General features: G+C 41.1%; 1 protein-coding gene across 2 annotated transcripts; it reads right to left on the minus strand.

Moving 5' to 3' along the window:
* Positions 1 to 669: 669 nt before the first annotated feature.
* LOC307038361 (uncharacterized protein) lies at positions 670 to 17,009 on the minus strand. 2 transcript variants are annotated; one of them, XM_079679754.1, is made up of 11 exons: positions 16,959 to 17,009; positions 15,358 to 15,392; positions 8,218 to 8,307; positions 7,503 to 7,614; positions 6,930 to 7,046; positions 5,927 to 5,977; positions 5,033 to 5,077; positions 4,530 to 4,741; positions 3,698 to 3,857; positions 3,211 to 3,305; positions 670 to 1,422 (listed from the first exon to the last, which is right to left on the minus strand). In XM_079679754.1, exons 1-8 carry the CDS (start codon positions 16,993 to 16,995, stop codon positions 4,737 to 4,739), a joined length of 492 nt encoding a protein of 163 aa, XP_079535880.1. In that variant the 5' UTR covers positions 16,996 to 17,009; the 3' UTR covers positions 670 to 1,422; positions 3,211 to 3,305; positions 3,698 to 3,857; positions 4,530 to 4,736. The 2 variants fall into 2 exon arrangements, with proteins under 2 accessions (XP_079535880.1, XP_079535881.1); XM_079679755.1 differs by lacking the exon at positions 3,698 to 3,857.
* Positions 17,010 to 17,572: the final 563 nt, after the last annotated feature.

Consider the following 17,572-nt stretch of genomic DNA (forward strand, 5'->3'; position numbering starts at 1 on the left):
TTGTGGTGGGTATTTATGCACTGGAGACCGCTGGCCCAGCAAAGCGACTAGCAGGCTAGCAACACTACTGAGACCACGGCCATGCAACCAAGCCGAAGCTTCAACCCCTTTCTCCGCAACACTACACACCCCGCTCAACAATCAAAGCCTCACAAAGTGATCTAATCAATCCCCAAACAACGATCTGAAATCTAATGTCCTTCCCACAATGAGCCGAAACAAAGAAACTGGCCGCCCTGCACACGCGCTCCCAACAAACTTTATACACGCGCACCAACTCCCAACACAAATCTTACCTATCCGTTGCTGTATCACAGATAAAAGAAGTGGACGAGACCCCATCTGTCATGGCCTGGCTCTTGGCCATAACAAAAAGCGTGGTAAAGACAAGAATATGTATATAAAAAGGTATTTATTTGGCAAAACGTAATGTGGCCAAAAAACAAACATAAGGCAAGGCAAAATAAGAATAAGCGCCGCTGCTCTCCGAGGTCCAGTCCTCTGGCGGGGAGAGACATCGAGGCTCTGGCTCAGGCCTTTTAATCCTCCGGTGCGAGCTGTCAGGTGTCCTCAATCAGTGCGTCAGGTGTCCTCAATCAGTGTGGGCACAAGCAGAGGAGGATCATTAAAGGGCCCTACGCACCACAGGAGACCTCCAAGCAGGGGTCGTCACAACCATGACCCTGTTAATATTTCGCATCACAGGAACATTAAAAAAAATAATAATAACCTCCTGAAAACATTATCCAAATGTTGCTTTCAAAATGTTCTTCTTTGGTTATCATGTAACATTGAGGGAATGTTTTATAAAAGAACATCTGTAATGTATTACCTCAACAACGTCCAAAACACATCCTCAGAATGTTGCAGGCAAAACGTTACAGTATGTCTTAGTTAACCTTAAACCTCAGAGGAACATTATTTGAAATGTTAAACATCCTCAAAAGGTTCTTTGAACATTAGATTAAAACGTTTCTTTAAAACATTATTAGAACCTCTCTAGGTAATGTTAGCCAAAGTTGTGAGAACATTCCCTGCTAGCTGGGCACTAGGATTATTTTTGATAATTTACTTCACTATTGGAATTTGACTATTAACACATGTAAAAGGATGATAATACATAAATCTTAAAAAGTATTCAACATAATTACTTTTTTTCATTCATTTATTCATTGTGCGAACTCAGCAATTTCAGTTAACATAATATTAACATGACACAGTCGAAAGCATCATTAGTATCCGTGCATGATAAAAATAAAAACAAATGCTGCCTCACAAACGTTTCAAAGGAAAAACAAAAAATTGTCATCGTTAATCTAATCGTTGATCTATTCAGATGACGGACTGTGACAACAGCTCGGAGCTCCCTTCAGGTGCTGCTGCATTTTCCTCTGGCAGATGGACGGATGATCCACCTTCAACCTGCATTATGAAAAAATGTAAATTCAAATGAGAATCATTTCTGATTTAACAGAAGTTCTTTTTTTTTTATTAAACAGCGGAAACTGTTTATACGCAGCCCTCACAAACCACACACAGCCAGATAGCATATCTAACAGTTATAAACTATATACGAGACACAACCTTTATAGTCAGAAAAGAAGTGTGCTTTTTTTTTAATATTTCACAAATATGATATTATGAATACTGTGAGCCCAGGGGCGGACTGGCCATTGGGAATACCGGGAGTTTCCCCGGTGGGCCGCTGCTCTGTGTGTGGGCCGGAGGGCCAAAAAAAAAAAATCTTAAAAAAAAAAAATATATATATATATCTTTTTTCTTTTGCCTAAATCCTACCAGCCCACATTTGTAAGTGTTCCGGCCACTCCCTTTTGGTTTTTTTGGGAAAGGGAAACAGGGTTCAGGGGGAGTGGCTGTACCCGTAGGATAGAAAAGGGGGAAGTGACGTCTGACTCAGAGGTCGCGCGGCTGTGGAGAAGAACGTGTTGCCCACATTCTGTTACTGAGTTTAGGCTAGTTAACAAGCAGGTTTATTGTTTTGGGTGCAGTCACTTTTGCCTCCACTTGCTGTTCAAATAAATGTTGAAAGAAAAAGTAAATCTGTTTACAGTTCTGTTTTATATGGGTGTTGAAGAACAAGAAGAATTGGGAGGGATGAAACCCTCTTTAATGGTCACACAGCACACACAGTGAAATGTGTTCTCTGCTTTTAATCCATCCTAGTACCAGGAGTCTAGTGCTAGGAGCAGTGGGCAGCTATTGTACAGCGCCCGGGGAGCAATGGGAGTGAGGGGGGAAGGGGGATGTCCGGTGCCTTGCTCAAGGGCACCACGGCAGGGCAGGAGGTGAAATGGGACCTCTCCAAGTAGAAGTCCACACTCCAAATGTAGGTCTGGTCGGGGACTTGAACCGGCGACCCTACGGCTCACAGTCCAAGCCCCTACTGACTGCCATAGATTTAGTCCCTAATTTTGCTCTCAAAGTGCAGCAGATTGATGCATTTCACTTCAACATTTAAAAATATATATTCCCGGGGGAGCTTGCCCCCGGACCCCCCTAGAGGAGATGAGGTCCACCACCTGCCCACACCCCCTGTTAAATTGTCTCACCCACATTGAGGATGCTTCCTACGCCCATGTTTTATTCCATTGGTCAAGTCAGGCAAATTGGGTCAAAATGTTATTGCATCAATGATCTGTTAACAATAAAATCACTAAATATATGATGTAACTATTTTTCTCTAGGCAACTCAAGGGCTCAGGTAATTTGATTACTATATGAATAATTGTCCAAAATAACATAAAATGCATAGGGTTTTTTGTTAAGTACCATACTTTCGTCGCCGGCCGGCCGATACATGCCGCGCATTAAGTGGGCCTGTCTGTCAATTAATCCCCGGGCCACTTTTTCCCCCCAGTCCGCCCCTGTGTGGGCCTACATACTTTAGTGCGATTATAAGTGCATGTGAGTGAATATTGGCATGCAAATTCGTTTTTATACGTCCTATTCATTGTCTCAATGCGCTCATACGGCCATTATGCAAATGCACCAACTTGGCTGCTGGAGGAGAGTATCAACGTTAATCGGCGATATTCCTGCCGACTAAAAGTGGCTTTTGACATGAAAAAATACTAAAATAAACCTATTTGTTTTTCTAAATGTTATTACATCAATATGACAATAGAGACATGTGCATAATAGATATTTATGACATTTAACATCGTTTTCAAAAAAATGCTTAACACTGACCTGAGTCCCTCTGTGGGGAGCATATTTTAATGTGTCTGCCACACAGTCTTCCACACTCTTAATTTGTATGTTGGGGAGGTTCTTGCTATAGGCCTCTAAAGATAAAGAAAGACAAAAAAAAAATTGGAAAAGGCAACATTTTCTGAAGAAAATGTGTGTGCTTGCTTCAGCTTGAAAAGTTGAACGTATTTAAAGCAGTACTTGATGTAACTGAAGAAAGACTTTAAGTTATTGAGGGAGTAGTTAAAGTCTGCGGAAGCAATCATTTGAAATACTTGAAGCAGCAGTGGAAATACCTCAAGCAGTAGCTGTATATAAAGCAATGCTTGAAGTAGCTGATTAATATAATTATTTCAATTAATTAGTAGTTGTAGCGTAGTAGTTTGAATATTTGAAGATCAACCCACATATCTCTTAAAGTTCTATAATAACAATAAGATCTTTGTTGGGTTTGTGAGATCACTAGAAACATTAAAAACAAACTTACGGACTATGACCGGATACATAGCCAGGTCCTCAAACTTCTTCTTCCCCTTGCGACCCTTTAAACTGTAGTTGGCCCACAGGCCATTTGTCCCAATTTTTCTCATAATCCTCCTCACTGTGTCACCTGGAGTTTTACCTCCCAAGAGACAAAGAAAATGTATCTGAAAAGAGAAACAATACAGAATATGTATGATCTTATAGGATAAGGCTCATATTACACTGATTTTCTGTTCCCTCCGTGTTCCTTTTGTTCAACTAAGAGAAGGTCAAATGAATCTGTAGTTTTTTTAACATCTTGTCCTAACAGCAAATGTAGTGAGCGTGTTAACCAAAATAACTGAATGCGTCCATTATAATCAATGAGGTTGTCTGGACAGGTTGCAGGCGTAGCAAGCAATGTGACATCTTTCTCCGAAGCATCAGTGGATACTTGGAATTGTGTCGTTGTGTCGTCTCTTCCCTATTACTCACCAATTTTGGCTATTTCCCAAATCATAATAAAAAACAACCCCCAAGCAGCTTGCAATTCCATGCAGCCAGGACACGTGGATGCAATTGGGACAAGGTGTGAAATAAGAATCAGGCCAGTAGTTGTATACCCAGACGAGTAACACATAACTTGAAATCGAGTTAGCTGACACTTATGGCATATCACATTAATTACACAAACACAAATACACGCAGACCAGTCACTGACACCATTTCACACACACACACACACACACACACACACACACACACACACACACACACACACACACACACACACACACACACACACACACACACACACACACACACACACACACACACACACACACACACACACACACCTTTCTTTCTGTAATCTGCATCCCTTAGCTTTTCAGAAGCCTCTTCGAGTTCTGCTGGAGTCTTTAGTGGCCTGGTGAGCCCTTCCATCTCTGGGTTATCAGACCCCATGTCTTTTTTCAACATGGACTGAATGGTCTCCAGAGATTTCTCAATCTTGTCCAGCCTCATAAAGATGGCCCTCACATACAGTATGCTGGTGTGCTAGATTAATCTAAAACACAAAAATAAATTTGAGCAGTTGTCCTATGGCCTTGTTTTATTCCAAGAACTTAGCAAAGTGTGTTGTGCTGAGAAGCATTGTGTGACATCCAGTCTTTAATATCTGTAAAACTGTTAACTATGACAGATATACTGGAAGGGAAACTGGGTTTAACGGGAGGTATAGACGTGAATTGTCTGCATAACATCGAAAAGAGATGCCATCTCTATGAAAATGTGACAGAGTATAGACATTATTGCAAATAATTGGCTAGCTCATGCAGTGGCCGTGAATCCAACTTACTTTGAGTGCTTGGAGTTATATTTGGATCACTGGTGATGGAGGGACCTACATTTGTGCAAAACAAACAAGTTAAATTGTATACAATCGGATCATGGCAAGTTGCTTAGTGACTACAGGCATACCCTGGCCACTGCTCTGTAACACAGCCCTGGATGGGGTTGCATCCAAACGTATATGAGTCATAGCTGTGAATTAAAAATGTTCTCTTGATTTAGTTGTAAAACATTGTCTTACATTTAATGAGTGTCCTTTCCAGGCAAAGAACACACCATCAGGTCCTTCAGTAGCTTCAAAACCATAATCAATATATGATTCATCATACTTCCTGTACGGTGCCTTTTTTGTTTTTGGAATATGATCCCTGTAGCTGCTCTAGGTTTTTAAAATGTTGTTGACAGGTAGCTATATATGAGCCTTTTTGAGATATGCCACACCTACTACCATCCCTCCTTACCGAAGGGGCAAAAGCGGGCATCCCCCTACAACTTGATCTTGCGGTATAGACTATTTCAGTGTGAGCTATGGACTAGGGTCATGTTTTTCAGGTCAAACCATTTTTAACGCATTCTTCTTTAGTGTAGGTACTTTATTCCATTAATAGGATAATCACAAGCAGAATGTTTTCAACATAAAGTGTTTGTGTGCTTCTTTTAAACTCTTATTTTTGTTTAAAAAGATTCAATATTAGATTGGTCCATAAGCGCTTTTACTCACAGTTATTCACTCAGTATCTATATAAATGGAAATTAAATGATCAAATTGTATCGGTGCATTCCTAATGAGCAGTTTGTAATTTCACATGTTAATTGTGGTTTTTTTAAGAATACAACACAAGTGCAATTTAGTTTTAATACATTTCAAAGGACAAAACTGTTGAAACTGTGTGAGACTTACTTGGGCTATTCTGGTTGTCTCTGGGTGAAAACAAATGCCTTGATGGGATGACTGAAAAAACACATGGTCACAGCAAGTTAGAAAGTCAAAGCAGTTCACTGAAAGAGGGCTTACATTTAGACAGTTTCAAACTAAGAAATAGTATAACCTAAGAAATATTTTTCAGGGGCCGGCTGCACCAACTGAATGTATAAAAGTCAGGTCTAGGCCCTAGACCGGCCTACTTTAGCATGATTGTTGAACAAAATGTCAGAATACCAGCATTTCATGGAGGCTACTGAAAACGACCAGCATAGTTACACCATGGGCTTTCAGCGAATACTAAGAATTGCTGACCAAAACTCAGAGGAGCCGACAAGTCAGCTTGTCCCTAAAATGAGAACAGTTGGTCCACAGTTGTTGCTAACTTCTGGGCTAACCCCCTTCACTTTAATCAGCAGGTGGCAAGCAAGACACTGGAAATTGTCATTTAAACAAACTACATACCTATCAGCTGTGCGCTCGAGATCAGACTGGAGACGTAACCACATAAAAGATTGGTGATACTTGCTGTCTTCCTACGTTTGTACTTTTGTAAACAGAAAATATGTTTAATATTGTGATATTTACTGGAAATATAACAGCAAGTATATATGGGGTTTTAGGAAGTAATGTTCTAACATAATTTGGTAATTTTATTTTTATTTTGACAGCCCTAGTTATGCCTGGCCTATGTCAATTCCTGAGGAAAACAATGTTTTACAAATTCCACAAACATAGACTCAAAGATTATACACAGACATCATACACTTTGTGGTTACTCAGTACCATCTACTTAAAGGAAGGCATTGCTGGCATCAGTGGTACTGAGAGGGTCTTATCCGTAATTGTCTTCACTCTCTTGACTACGGGCTCATCTATATCTGTATCTAATGGAGAGATATTCATACATATCTGTCAGGTAAGCATCGTATCGTTAGATATTTTCTTGAAAAAAAACAACGGCCATCAAGCAATATTTTACCTGAGTCCATGTACCGAACAGGAGCAATCTTCCTGGCAGTTTCTGCCTCCGGATCACTGTCCAAATTTGAAGTTACTGTCGCTATGTTGACCTTTTGTCTCGCCTTGTTGTAGGTGTCTACGGATGAATATACGGATTGAGATCAGAGCAGAGGCAGACAATATGTGTAAAATATATTACAATATAATACTTTTATTTAATTTACGCAGAGAGCAGCGCTGGTCATTTCTAAACGACAAGAGAGCACTTAGACTAACAAGACAGGATTGATTTGAGGAACACTACGCACCCCTCTGACAACGTGCGTCGTACAATTCTAACCGCTCAGTGCTGAGTTGCAAAGTACCCTGTACAGTAATTTTATATTTTTGTTGTCAAATAAAGCAGGTAGCATACCTGGTAATTTCATGGAGTTTTTGTACTTGTGTTGTCACTAACATCACCAAGTTTGAGTGAGCAAAGTTTGCTCTCCTCAAAGTCACTGCTATGATTTCGATGGAAGTATGAGGGCATTTTTAGAAGGTGTTCGTTGGCTTAGTTCGGAAGATGAAACAGTACAATACAATACAATACCTGTGTATTTTAGAACGGAGACTTTGCATTTGGCCCAACGTGTTTGGTCTGGTAACTCTCTCCTCTTGACTTTGGCAGTGACGTTCTTCTGTGGGCAGTAGCAAAACACAGCCTGAAGAAAATATAAAACACAATATATATCATTGTATAATAAACTATACTTTAGAGGTATGACCGAGTCCACCTCACCCGAGTCCCAATTCAGTTTCCAGTCTTGAGGCACAAGTGTCAAGTCAAGTCCCATTTTTGGGGTGAGCAGCAGGTGCTGCAGGATTTATTCTTCAGTATAATATTCCTGAAGGGCTAACTGACCAGTTATCAGTATAAACAGTGGATTTATTGGCAACATTTTCACATTCTGGTAAAGGATTCATTAACATTGCAGGAAAGAGATTTACATGTTCCCCTTAGCAGAGCTGAAGTTTGCATGTCTGCGAAAAGCCTGTTGCTAAATATTTGAAGAGTCGGTCATGTAGCTACGTCTCACATATTCCCAAAAGAAAGTTACGATGGTGTTTTAGTACCCTGATGTCACATATATCGCTAGGTAAAAACATACTGCTCCATCTGGAGGACACCTAAATCATAGCAAATATCAAGCTTAATTGATGTGAATGCTAATGAAGAATAAATTATCATCAGTTAGCATGTACATCACTTTCTGGAAGACAGTCCAAGCTTACAATATATGTTGCAAACATAAGTTAGGAAATACCTTGCTTGTCTTCTCTAACCAGTTAGTTGGTACGACATCCACTGTGTTGGAGGTCAAGAATTTGACAACTGCAAACTGTTCGTCACTGTCCTGGAAGAAAAAAATGAAATGATGTTGTCACATAGTCTTCCCTCCGTGCATACCCCTAATTAAAATTAATATATATTTTCCTACACTTACTCCTTGGAAGTGTGGGATCTGACAGGGATGTAATTCCACACATCGGAAAACATGAACAAAATGTATATTTCAGGAAAAAAGGAGTTGCTTCCACCAAAAAAAAAATGGCAACTGGCTGTTGGAAGCCACACAAATAAAAGCCACTGCTTAGAAAGAACTTAGGGTGAATAGTGATAAGCATAACTTAATTTGAAGGTATAATGTTTAGCCAGATCACGTGATGACACCGGCGAGCTGAGCGGAGTAGTCGGGTGCAGGCGGTAATCAGACTTAACTATGATTTAACCAAAACTGAAAGTCTCAAAGTGTAATGCGCAGTCAGTTCTATTAGTGTGTAAAAACATCTGCGTCTAAATGCCCGGCAGTAGTTTGACCAGAGCTAGAGCAAAGAAAGACAGCGGCCTCATGGCGGAAATGTTTGGTGAAGAGGAACACGTCCCCAAGTGGGCTAGCCAATTGCTTTCTGAAATACAAAGCGTTAAAGAAACCTGTAACGTAAGGTTTGACAATCTGGACAAGGCTATTGTTCAATTGAAGAAAGACTCTAAGGCCACTTCTCAAAGAATAAACAACGCAGAGAAGCGCATTAGCGAGATAGAGGATCAAGCCAATTCACAAGAGAAGACAATGGGTGATCTGTCCAAAGATGTCAAAGCCCTCCAGGGTATCCTTTGGATAATTCATTCACAAAGAGAGAGGTGAGAAACATTCTCTCTTTGTGGCTTTAGGAGTTATATGCCAGAACTATTCTTGATGTAAATGTTACTGTCACACAGCACTTCTGTGCATAACTGCTGTTTGTAACCCGACTACACTTACAACACAATTGTGTACATTACTGTTTGTGAACAGACTAAATAAAGATAATTCAATGTATAGGGAGGTGAACTTTATTTATTTTAATTTGAAGCAAGTCTGTCTTTCCCCCCTGTTCCTGCTAGACTAAATATGTCCTGACTCCCACTCTGTCCTTTAAACACAGGAAGTTCAAATGAATCTTATTATCCAACGGTCCAACACGAAAGCCATTGAGTGATCAACTATATATTGGTAACTTGATTGCAACGTTAAGAAAATGCAAATGTCTTATTTTTTCTTCTCAACAAATGGTTTGCACTCGTCTTATATGTCTTATCAATCAACGACTCTGGCTCAGGAGTAAGACGGTCGTCCTCCAATCAGAAGGTCGGGGTTTGATCCCCAGCCCCTGCAGTCAGCATGTCAATGTTTCTTTGGGCTAGATACTCAACCCCAAGTTGCTCCTGATGACCAACAGTGTGTGTGTGTGTGTGTGTGTGTGTGTGTGTGTGTGTGTGTGTGTGTGTGTGTGTGTGTGTGTGTGTGTGTGTGTGTGTGTGTGTGTGTGTGTGTGTGTGTGTGTGTGTGTGTGTGTGTGTGTGTCTCCCAAAACAAGTCTTTTAATCCCAGCTTGTTAAAGGGAAACGGGCCCCTGGAGGCCAAAAGAAGAGGTACAAAGATAACATAAAAACAAACCTAAAGAAGTGCCACATAGACCTAAAAGCTTGGGAAGACATGGCAACGGACAGGGCAACCTGAAGAAACCTTGTCTGTGAGGGTGCTGCACTATATAATGATGACCTCTGCCATGCTGCACAAGACAAGCACAGACTCAGGAAGCAGAGAGCAACCACCAAACAGGTCCAACCCAAACCCTCCACCACTACATTCCCGTGTCCACATTGCACAACAATAATCGGGTCCAGAATTGGCCTCTATGCCCACCTGAAGACCCACAAGGACCAAGAAGGAGGACAGTCATACTCGACTACGAGTGACCGCCGATGATGTGTGTTTGAGTGTTAGTCTCCTGAGCAGGTGCACCTTGTATGTCAGCCCCTGCCTCTGCATGAATGTGTGTGTATGCTGAAATGCTTTGAGGGGCTTTAATACTAGAAAAAGACAAAGCTATTGTTCAATTGAAGAAAGACTAAGGCCACTTCTCCAAGAATAAACAACGCAGAGAAGCGCATTAGTGAGATAGAGGATCAAGCCAATTCCCAAGGGAAGACAATGGGTGATCTGTCCAAAGATGTCAAAGCCCTCCAGGGTAAAATGCTGGATCTGGAAGCTAGATGTCGGAGAAATAATCTCATCCTAGCCGGCCTCCCCGAGGGTAAAGAAGCCGGTGGCATCTCCCCACTACTGGATAAAATTCCTGAAGCTGAGTGACACAATCCCCGCACCTGAGATAGAGCGTGCCCACCGCGCTCTGCGTCCCATCCCGGACCCTGGGCACCCTCCGCGGCATATCATCATACGTTTTCTCAGATGGAGCGATAAGAACGAGGTGTTTAAGACGCTGGCGTCTGCTAAAGGAAAGCTGACATGGGACGGACATGATCTTCGCATGTTTCAGGATTTCCCAATGGAGATACAGCGCCAGCGGGATTCATACAGAGAGCTCCGTAGCATACTGCGCAAAGAAAACTTACGGCACGGCATCCTGTACCCTGCCAGACTCATCGTAACCATCAACGGGGAGACTTTCATATTCAAAGAACCCAAGGAAGCTGAGAAAGTTCTAAAAGAAAAGAGACCTGATCTATTTGGGATGTGACAGTACCACAAGACTGTGAGTTGGCCTACGCCCCCAACGCAAGCACACACACGCACACACACACACACACACACACACACACACACACACACACACACACACACACACACACACACACACACACACACACACACACACACACGCACACAATCATTTACACTGACGCACACGCATGCCCGCACATACACTGACTCACAGTCGCACACACCCTCATTAGGATTCTGATGCAGGCTATACTGTAATGTAACCCCCAATTAGTTAGCAAAGTTGTGGTTAATGGCAGACAAATGAATAGGCCTATTGGCTATTGAAGGACTGGATTATCTCTCCGCACCTGAGCTCCGCGGCTCTTCTTTTTCTTCACGGATAGAGATGGACTTTTCTCCATCTCAATGTATTTTCCGTCGTATTGCCTTTTGGCAATATATTTTTTGTTTTTGTGTTTATCTGTGTATTGTTAGGGGGAAGGGTGGTAGGATCTCTATGCTTTTATGTAATCTTGTGTTGGATTGTCTACGGTCTTGTGTTGTTTATATATTTCCCCTCTCCACTCCCTTGATGCGTCGATGACACCCTTCCAATTTGACCAAAATACTAGCTGGGCGTCCGATATGATTGTTACCTTACTTAAATTGATACACAATTGAACACAATTATTTTGCTTAGTCTGAATGTAAATGGAATTCAGAATCCAATCAAAAGACATAAGATTTGTTGTACTTAAAGTCTCTAAATTGTGATATTGCTATGCTACAGGATCCAAAAAACGAAGACAGAATTGGGTCGGGCAGATATTCTCTTCCCCTGGAGGAAAAGCTAGTAGAGGAGTCAATATTTTAATTTCTAAGAATATGCCTTTCAAATCATCCAATGTACATGTTGATCAAGAGGGAAGATATGTAATTGTCTCAGGTTTGCTACAGAATGAAATGGTGACATTAGTGAATGTGTATGCTCCAAATAGTTTACAATCTAAATTCTTTACCTCGCTGTGCCCAAAGGTATTGCAGTCCATAGATGGTCCTCTTATTATAGGTGGCGATTTCAACTCTGTCTGTGACCCTATAGTGGATCAATCCAGCCACCCTCTCCCTTCAGATAAAAACATTTCCGCCGCCTTGAGGGACTTCCAATCCGAGCTCGGTATTACAGATGTATGGCGCCTAGTGCACCCAGATGTCCGAGAGTACTCTTTCTATTCCGGTGCGCATAACTCCTACTCAAGGATAGATTACATAATGATGTCTTCAAATTTTATCCAGAATGTTATTGAGATCAAAATGCATAGTATATTATTAAGTGATCATCTGTCACATTTTCCCCTCCAACCAACCCTTGCAAATCCAAACAGTGGCGACTTAATACATCTTTACTCAAAAATGAAAAATGCACACTGCTCATTAAAGACCAAATTTTAGATTTCTTTGAGATCAATCTAAATTCAGTACCAAGCGTCACCACTGTCTGGGAGGCTTTCAAAGCAACATGCAGGGAATGGTTAATTAGTTTCTCCTCGGCAGAGAATAAAAAGCGTAGAGAGGTGAAATCCCAATTAAACTTTAAACTCAAGACTCAAAAGAGCAGCATATGCTAGACCCATCCAATTTAGATCTAAGGAACTCACTTCTCACCGCTAGGACTAATTTTCAGAAACTTGTACATGAGGAGACAGCTTTTGCTCTTTTTCTAATGGTGACATACATGGTGTGAACATTCATGGACACGATTTCAAATTAAATATGTACGCTGACGATATACTTCTTACTTTGAGCAAGCCAGCACTCTCTATACCCGCAGTTCTTGATATGATACATTTATGTGGCAGCTTCTCTGGATATAAGATAAATTGGAACAAGAGTGAAGCAATCCCACTTAACACATATACATATAAGCACAACCTAATGAACACCCCCTTTATTTGGAAAACAAATGGAATGAGGGAATTAACATCGTCTCTCCTATCTCTAAAATCTTTAGCCTTAACGGCCCTGCTATTTTCCAGTCCATTAAAGAGGACATCAACAGATGGATGGCCATACCACTTTCTCTATGGGGCAGAGCAGAAACCTTGAAAATTAATGTTCTCCCAAGGCTTTCTCATATTATCTCCTCTATCCCTCTTGAATTCCCACTAAAATGGTTTAAAGATATCAAATCCATATTCACTCAGTTCCTTTGGAATAATAAGAAACCCAGAATCACACATAATAAGTTGATCATTCCAAGATCAATGGGAGGTTTGGGAGTCCCAGATGTATTCCAGTATTATCTGTCCTTCAATGCAAAGTATCCATTATCGTGGGCGTACAAAAGTGCTTCTCCGGTAGGCAGTTGGCAATGGCTGGAGCAATCCATCATGTCTGTAAACCAAAACATATCTCTGGCATCAATGTGGTACTGCCCAAAACCACCACCCTGAATGGATAATACCATCATCCGCTTTTCATGCTCTATTGTAAAGCAACTGCACAGGAGACTCCATACAGTATAGAGGGGCTCTCTTTACCATCTTGCCCCATTTGGAGTAACCCCTGTCTTTCTGCAGGAGGAGGCACCTTAAGTAATAATATCTGGCAGAAGGCTGATATTACTACAATTGGACAGATATATAGAGACCAAACCCTTCCATTTCAACAACTCAAAAATCAGTATGGTCTCTCAGACTCATCTTTTCTATCATATGCACAACTAGCATCTATTATTAGTACAAAATGTAAGGAGGGAGCCATGCCTGCTTCATGTATGGAAGAGGACCGGCGCCTCAACAAAGCAATCATATCATCCGGTGTGGTCTCTAATATTTATAAATTATTATCTAGGGCTGCCCCGAATACCTATTCTCCTGTCCAAGTGTCCTGGGAGCATGCCTTGAATATCTCTCTGTCTGCTTTGCAATGGAACTCCATTTGGAGGTCAGCTATGTTCTCTTCTAAATGTGTAAGATTCAGGATCATACAGTTCAAAATTCTCGATAGAGCTTACATCACCCCTGTTACAAAATCAAAGATGGACAATAAACACAGAGACTTATGCTGGCATGAATGTGGCAGGCGAGGTACATTGTTGCACCTACTCTGGGAATGCCCAGCGGTAAAAAAAACTTTGGTCAGAAGTAATATCCTTAATGTCTGAATCTTTAAAAGTTAATTTCCCTACATGTCCCATTGCATGTCTACTGGGTCTCAAGCCAGATGACAATGTTGCAAGGACTGCCGATCGGCTCTGGACATTGGGCTGTTTAGCCACAAAAAGACTCATCCTATTAAACTGGAAGGAACGCAAACCAGCCTGCTTTACTAGGGACTCATGGCTGAGGGAGTATCTGGACCTGCTGAATATGGAACGTGCAGCTTCTCTGCTGGGGGATTTTGAGGGGAGACAGGAGGATTGCGGTTCACTGTCCGCAGCTCTCCTATCTAACCCTGTCAATATGGCATCTCCTGTGCAATGTATAATGTATTGTGTATGTCATGTCCTGTGTATGTCACAATCAGCTGTGTTAGGAAGTCATCCTTACTTCCCAAGAGCCTTGGCTGGGGCATCACATGTAACACAACGCAGCTTCACCCTAACCAAACCACTGCCACTCTCTAGTCCATTTTCCATGATACTGCTAAGGTCACCAACAACATCATTGAGAAAGTCAAGATTTGTTGGTTTTGAAAAACCAATACAGAGAGCCAATGGAAAGACTGAGGGCTCCTCCCTCAGTCTTAATGTAATTTGCACAATACTGGCCACAGCGTCTGTCTGCTGCTTTTGAAAAGCGGCAAACCATCGATATTGAGGGAAATGTCAATGAAATCTAATTCATGCATGTCTTGTGGAGGATACATTTGCAAATATTTCAGGAGCTGGTCTTTGCAGCCAAGGTAGATATACTGCATTCCTGATTTTAACTCAACCTCAACACCTTTGCAGGTGTCAAGCAGTGTTTTTGCTGTCCTTGGCAGCTCTGAGTGTCCATTTTCTATTAAAATCTTTAACAAAGAATCAACTGCATTGTGTTTTACATTAAATTCCTTTGCCCACTGTGCAATGGAATGTCTGAGTTGGGGGTTAGTTTCCATATTGCTGCCATTGGACAGTAACTCAACTGCACCATTCGGTTCCACAGAAGCCCCCTCTTCTGTATGTTCTTGTAGAGGAGAAAGCAGTGAAGGACACTGAAGAGGAAGGTTTGTCAGTAAAAGCTCTGATGCAGCGAATTGGTAACGTGCACATTTTTCCTCTAATCTTTTTGCCCTTTTCCAGCGGGCTGAATATTTCCTATCTGACATTGTAGCAACTTTCCTGAATCCTGAACATACCCCAGAAAAATAAATAAAAATACTCATGAAAATGTAGAGGAACAAAATGTATCAAAAAAGGCATAGGCCTACCGAGCCCGATGCTGAAGACATGCTGATCGTTTTCACTGTAAAGAGAAAAGAACACACAACAATTTCAGTATGGTAACATTCATTTTAGATGAAATATCCAACCCAGTCTCACAAAAAGACGTGAAATAGCTGCGTTGGTTGGTTGACAGGGCAAAACGTAGGCTAGTATATTCACAAATAACCCTCTCAAGACGTGACATGGATACAATATTTTGTAAAAAAAAAAACCTTGAAGCTCAAATAATAATTTGCACTCACAGTAAATCATTAATAAACATTAGAAATGTGAGATAGCTGTCTGACTCAAAAGTTAACTTTTCGTGAAGGCCAAGTCATGAGGAACTCTGCGGCTCAGAGGGCAGAATTATAAGGGTTTTAGTTTCTTTAACTTGTCTTTAATTATTTTGATGACACAATTATTTAAAGAGCAACTTCCAGGTTTATTTTTTTACTAGATTTATGCTTAACCTTGCCTGGAAATTACAATTAAAAAAGTTAATGCAGGGTTTGATATGTTTTACGAGACATAAGGGCAGGAATTCAGAGGGAAAGGAGCCGTTTTGAGCTCTGCTACTAAAAACTGCTTTTTTAAAAACTTCATACGTCAAACGCATCATATTACGTCGAGCAACTTTCTCGGACTCCTTCTCTGCCCAATCAGCGGTAGTAGTTTGTAGTTGGTTTGAGCCGTTGTGATTTAGTGAGCTGGTATTTTTTCGGTCATTTTACATTGCATTTCACCATTATTAATCATGGTGAGCTGGAGTTTGTGCAAGTTGCACAAACTCCAGCCTGTCAGGACATCGAGTCCACAGTTTCCCTAACAGGAAAAGGACCGGAGCTAGATTTCGTTCCTGGGTGCGTTGTGCGAGGTGCATCCACCTCCCTGCAGCACATTCTCTCCACAGCTGAAGCCTATCAAACAAAACGTTTATCAGGAAACCGTATTACATCTCTCTCCCCCCCTTCGCTCCTCTCTCTCCCCCCCTTCGCTGCTCTCTCTCTCCCCTCCGGTAAACAGCAGCGTACGCAGTGTGGCATTGCATTATGTAACGCGAGATACGGCTGATACTTGCGCAGTAGTTTCTGTTATGGATCAGTATCAACAGTCCTGTCAGTAACGTCACTATATTATCATGGTCTATGGGCCGCCTAGCAGGCTCATAATTATAAGGTTGTGGTCCGTCATATGCATGCAAATATGCATTTTCAACCTCTTCTGTGTCAAAACTAGCATTGGCATTTGTGATCCATGTTTATTAATACGTTCATGTGACGTCACACGCGGGTGGTCTTTTATATGGAAGTAAAAATGTCTGACAAAAACGACGCCAGATGTCACTGTAGTGTATATTTATGTAGTGTATATTTATTTTTTTGAAAATCTAGTGTTTACATCATTTTCTTACACATTTATTCACTGGGGTCTCTAACCTGCAAGTTGCTCTTTAAACTTTATCTTTTGTTTGTATGGCATTCACAAAGAAAATATGCTTAAAATAATGGCAGAATTAAAATAATGAGATGTGGTAAATATCAATTTGCCTCATTTCTGAATGTTTAATTTACTGTAAATAATTTGAGTTACATCATTATCTTACCTTTATGTAGCACAAGTTGCTTTGTTGTCCTGTCCATGTGGTAGAAATGAATTCTCCTCTGGTGTGGGCGGGACATAATTGCGCTCTCTCTCTATATGGTGTATGAGATTGACACATCAGTGGAACCAATGACAGCGCTCCAACTACCCTTCGCCCTTAAACCCCTTAAAACTGACCAAAAATCCGACATTTTCCATCTTAATTTCACTAAAGTTTATATGTATATATACACACTACCAGTCAAAGGTTTGGACACACCTTCTCATTCAATGCTATGTGTTTATTGAAAAGTTGTTCTACGTTGTAGATTAATACTGAAGACATCAAAACTATGAAAGATCACATAGGAATGATCTAGTTAACAAAAAAAGTTTAAACAAATCCAGAATATGATTTTTATTTTAGATTCTTCAGAGTAGCCCCCTTTTGCCTTGATGACAGCTTTGCACACTCTTGGCTTCTCTCATCAGCTTCATGAGGTCGTCACCTGGTATGGTTTTCAAGTAACAGGTGTGCCTTGTCAAGAGTGAATTTGGGGAATCCCTTGCCTTCTGAATGTGTTTGAGAACATCAGTTGTTTTGTGCAGAGGTAGGGTTAGTGCACAGTGGAAAGC

Source organism: Notothenia rossii (genome assembly GCF_949606895.1).
Source record: "Notothenia rossii genome assembly, chromosome: 4".
NCBI classification, from domain to species: domain Eukaryota; kingdom Metazoa; phylum Chordata; class Actinopteri; order Perciformes; family Nototheniidae; genus Notothenia; species Notothenia rossii.

Coding starts and splice junctions, on each gene's coding strand:
- LOC307038361 (XM_079679755.1), bottom strand. CDS start 16,995: ATGGACAGGACAACAAAGCAACTTGTGCTACATAAAG. Junction 7,615..8,217: donor GGTTAGAGAAGACAAGCAAG/GTATTTCCTAAC, acceptor TATTTTCTTCAG/GCTGTGTTTTGCTACTGCCC. Junction 7,047..7,502: donor CTCCGTTCTAAAATACACAG/GTATTGTATTGT, acceptor ATTCATCCGTAG/ACACCTACAACAAGGCGAGA.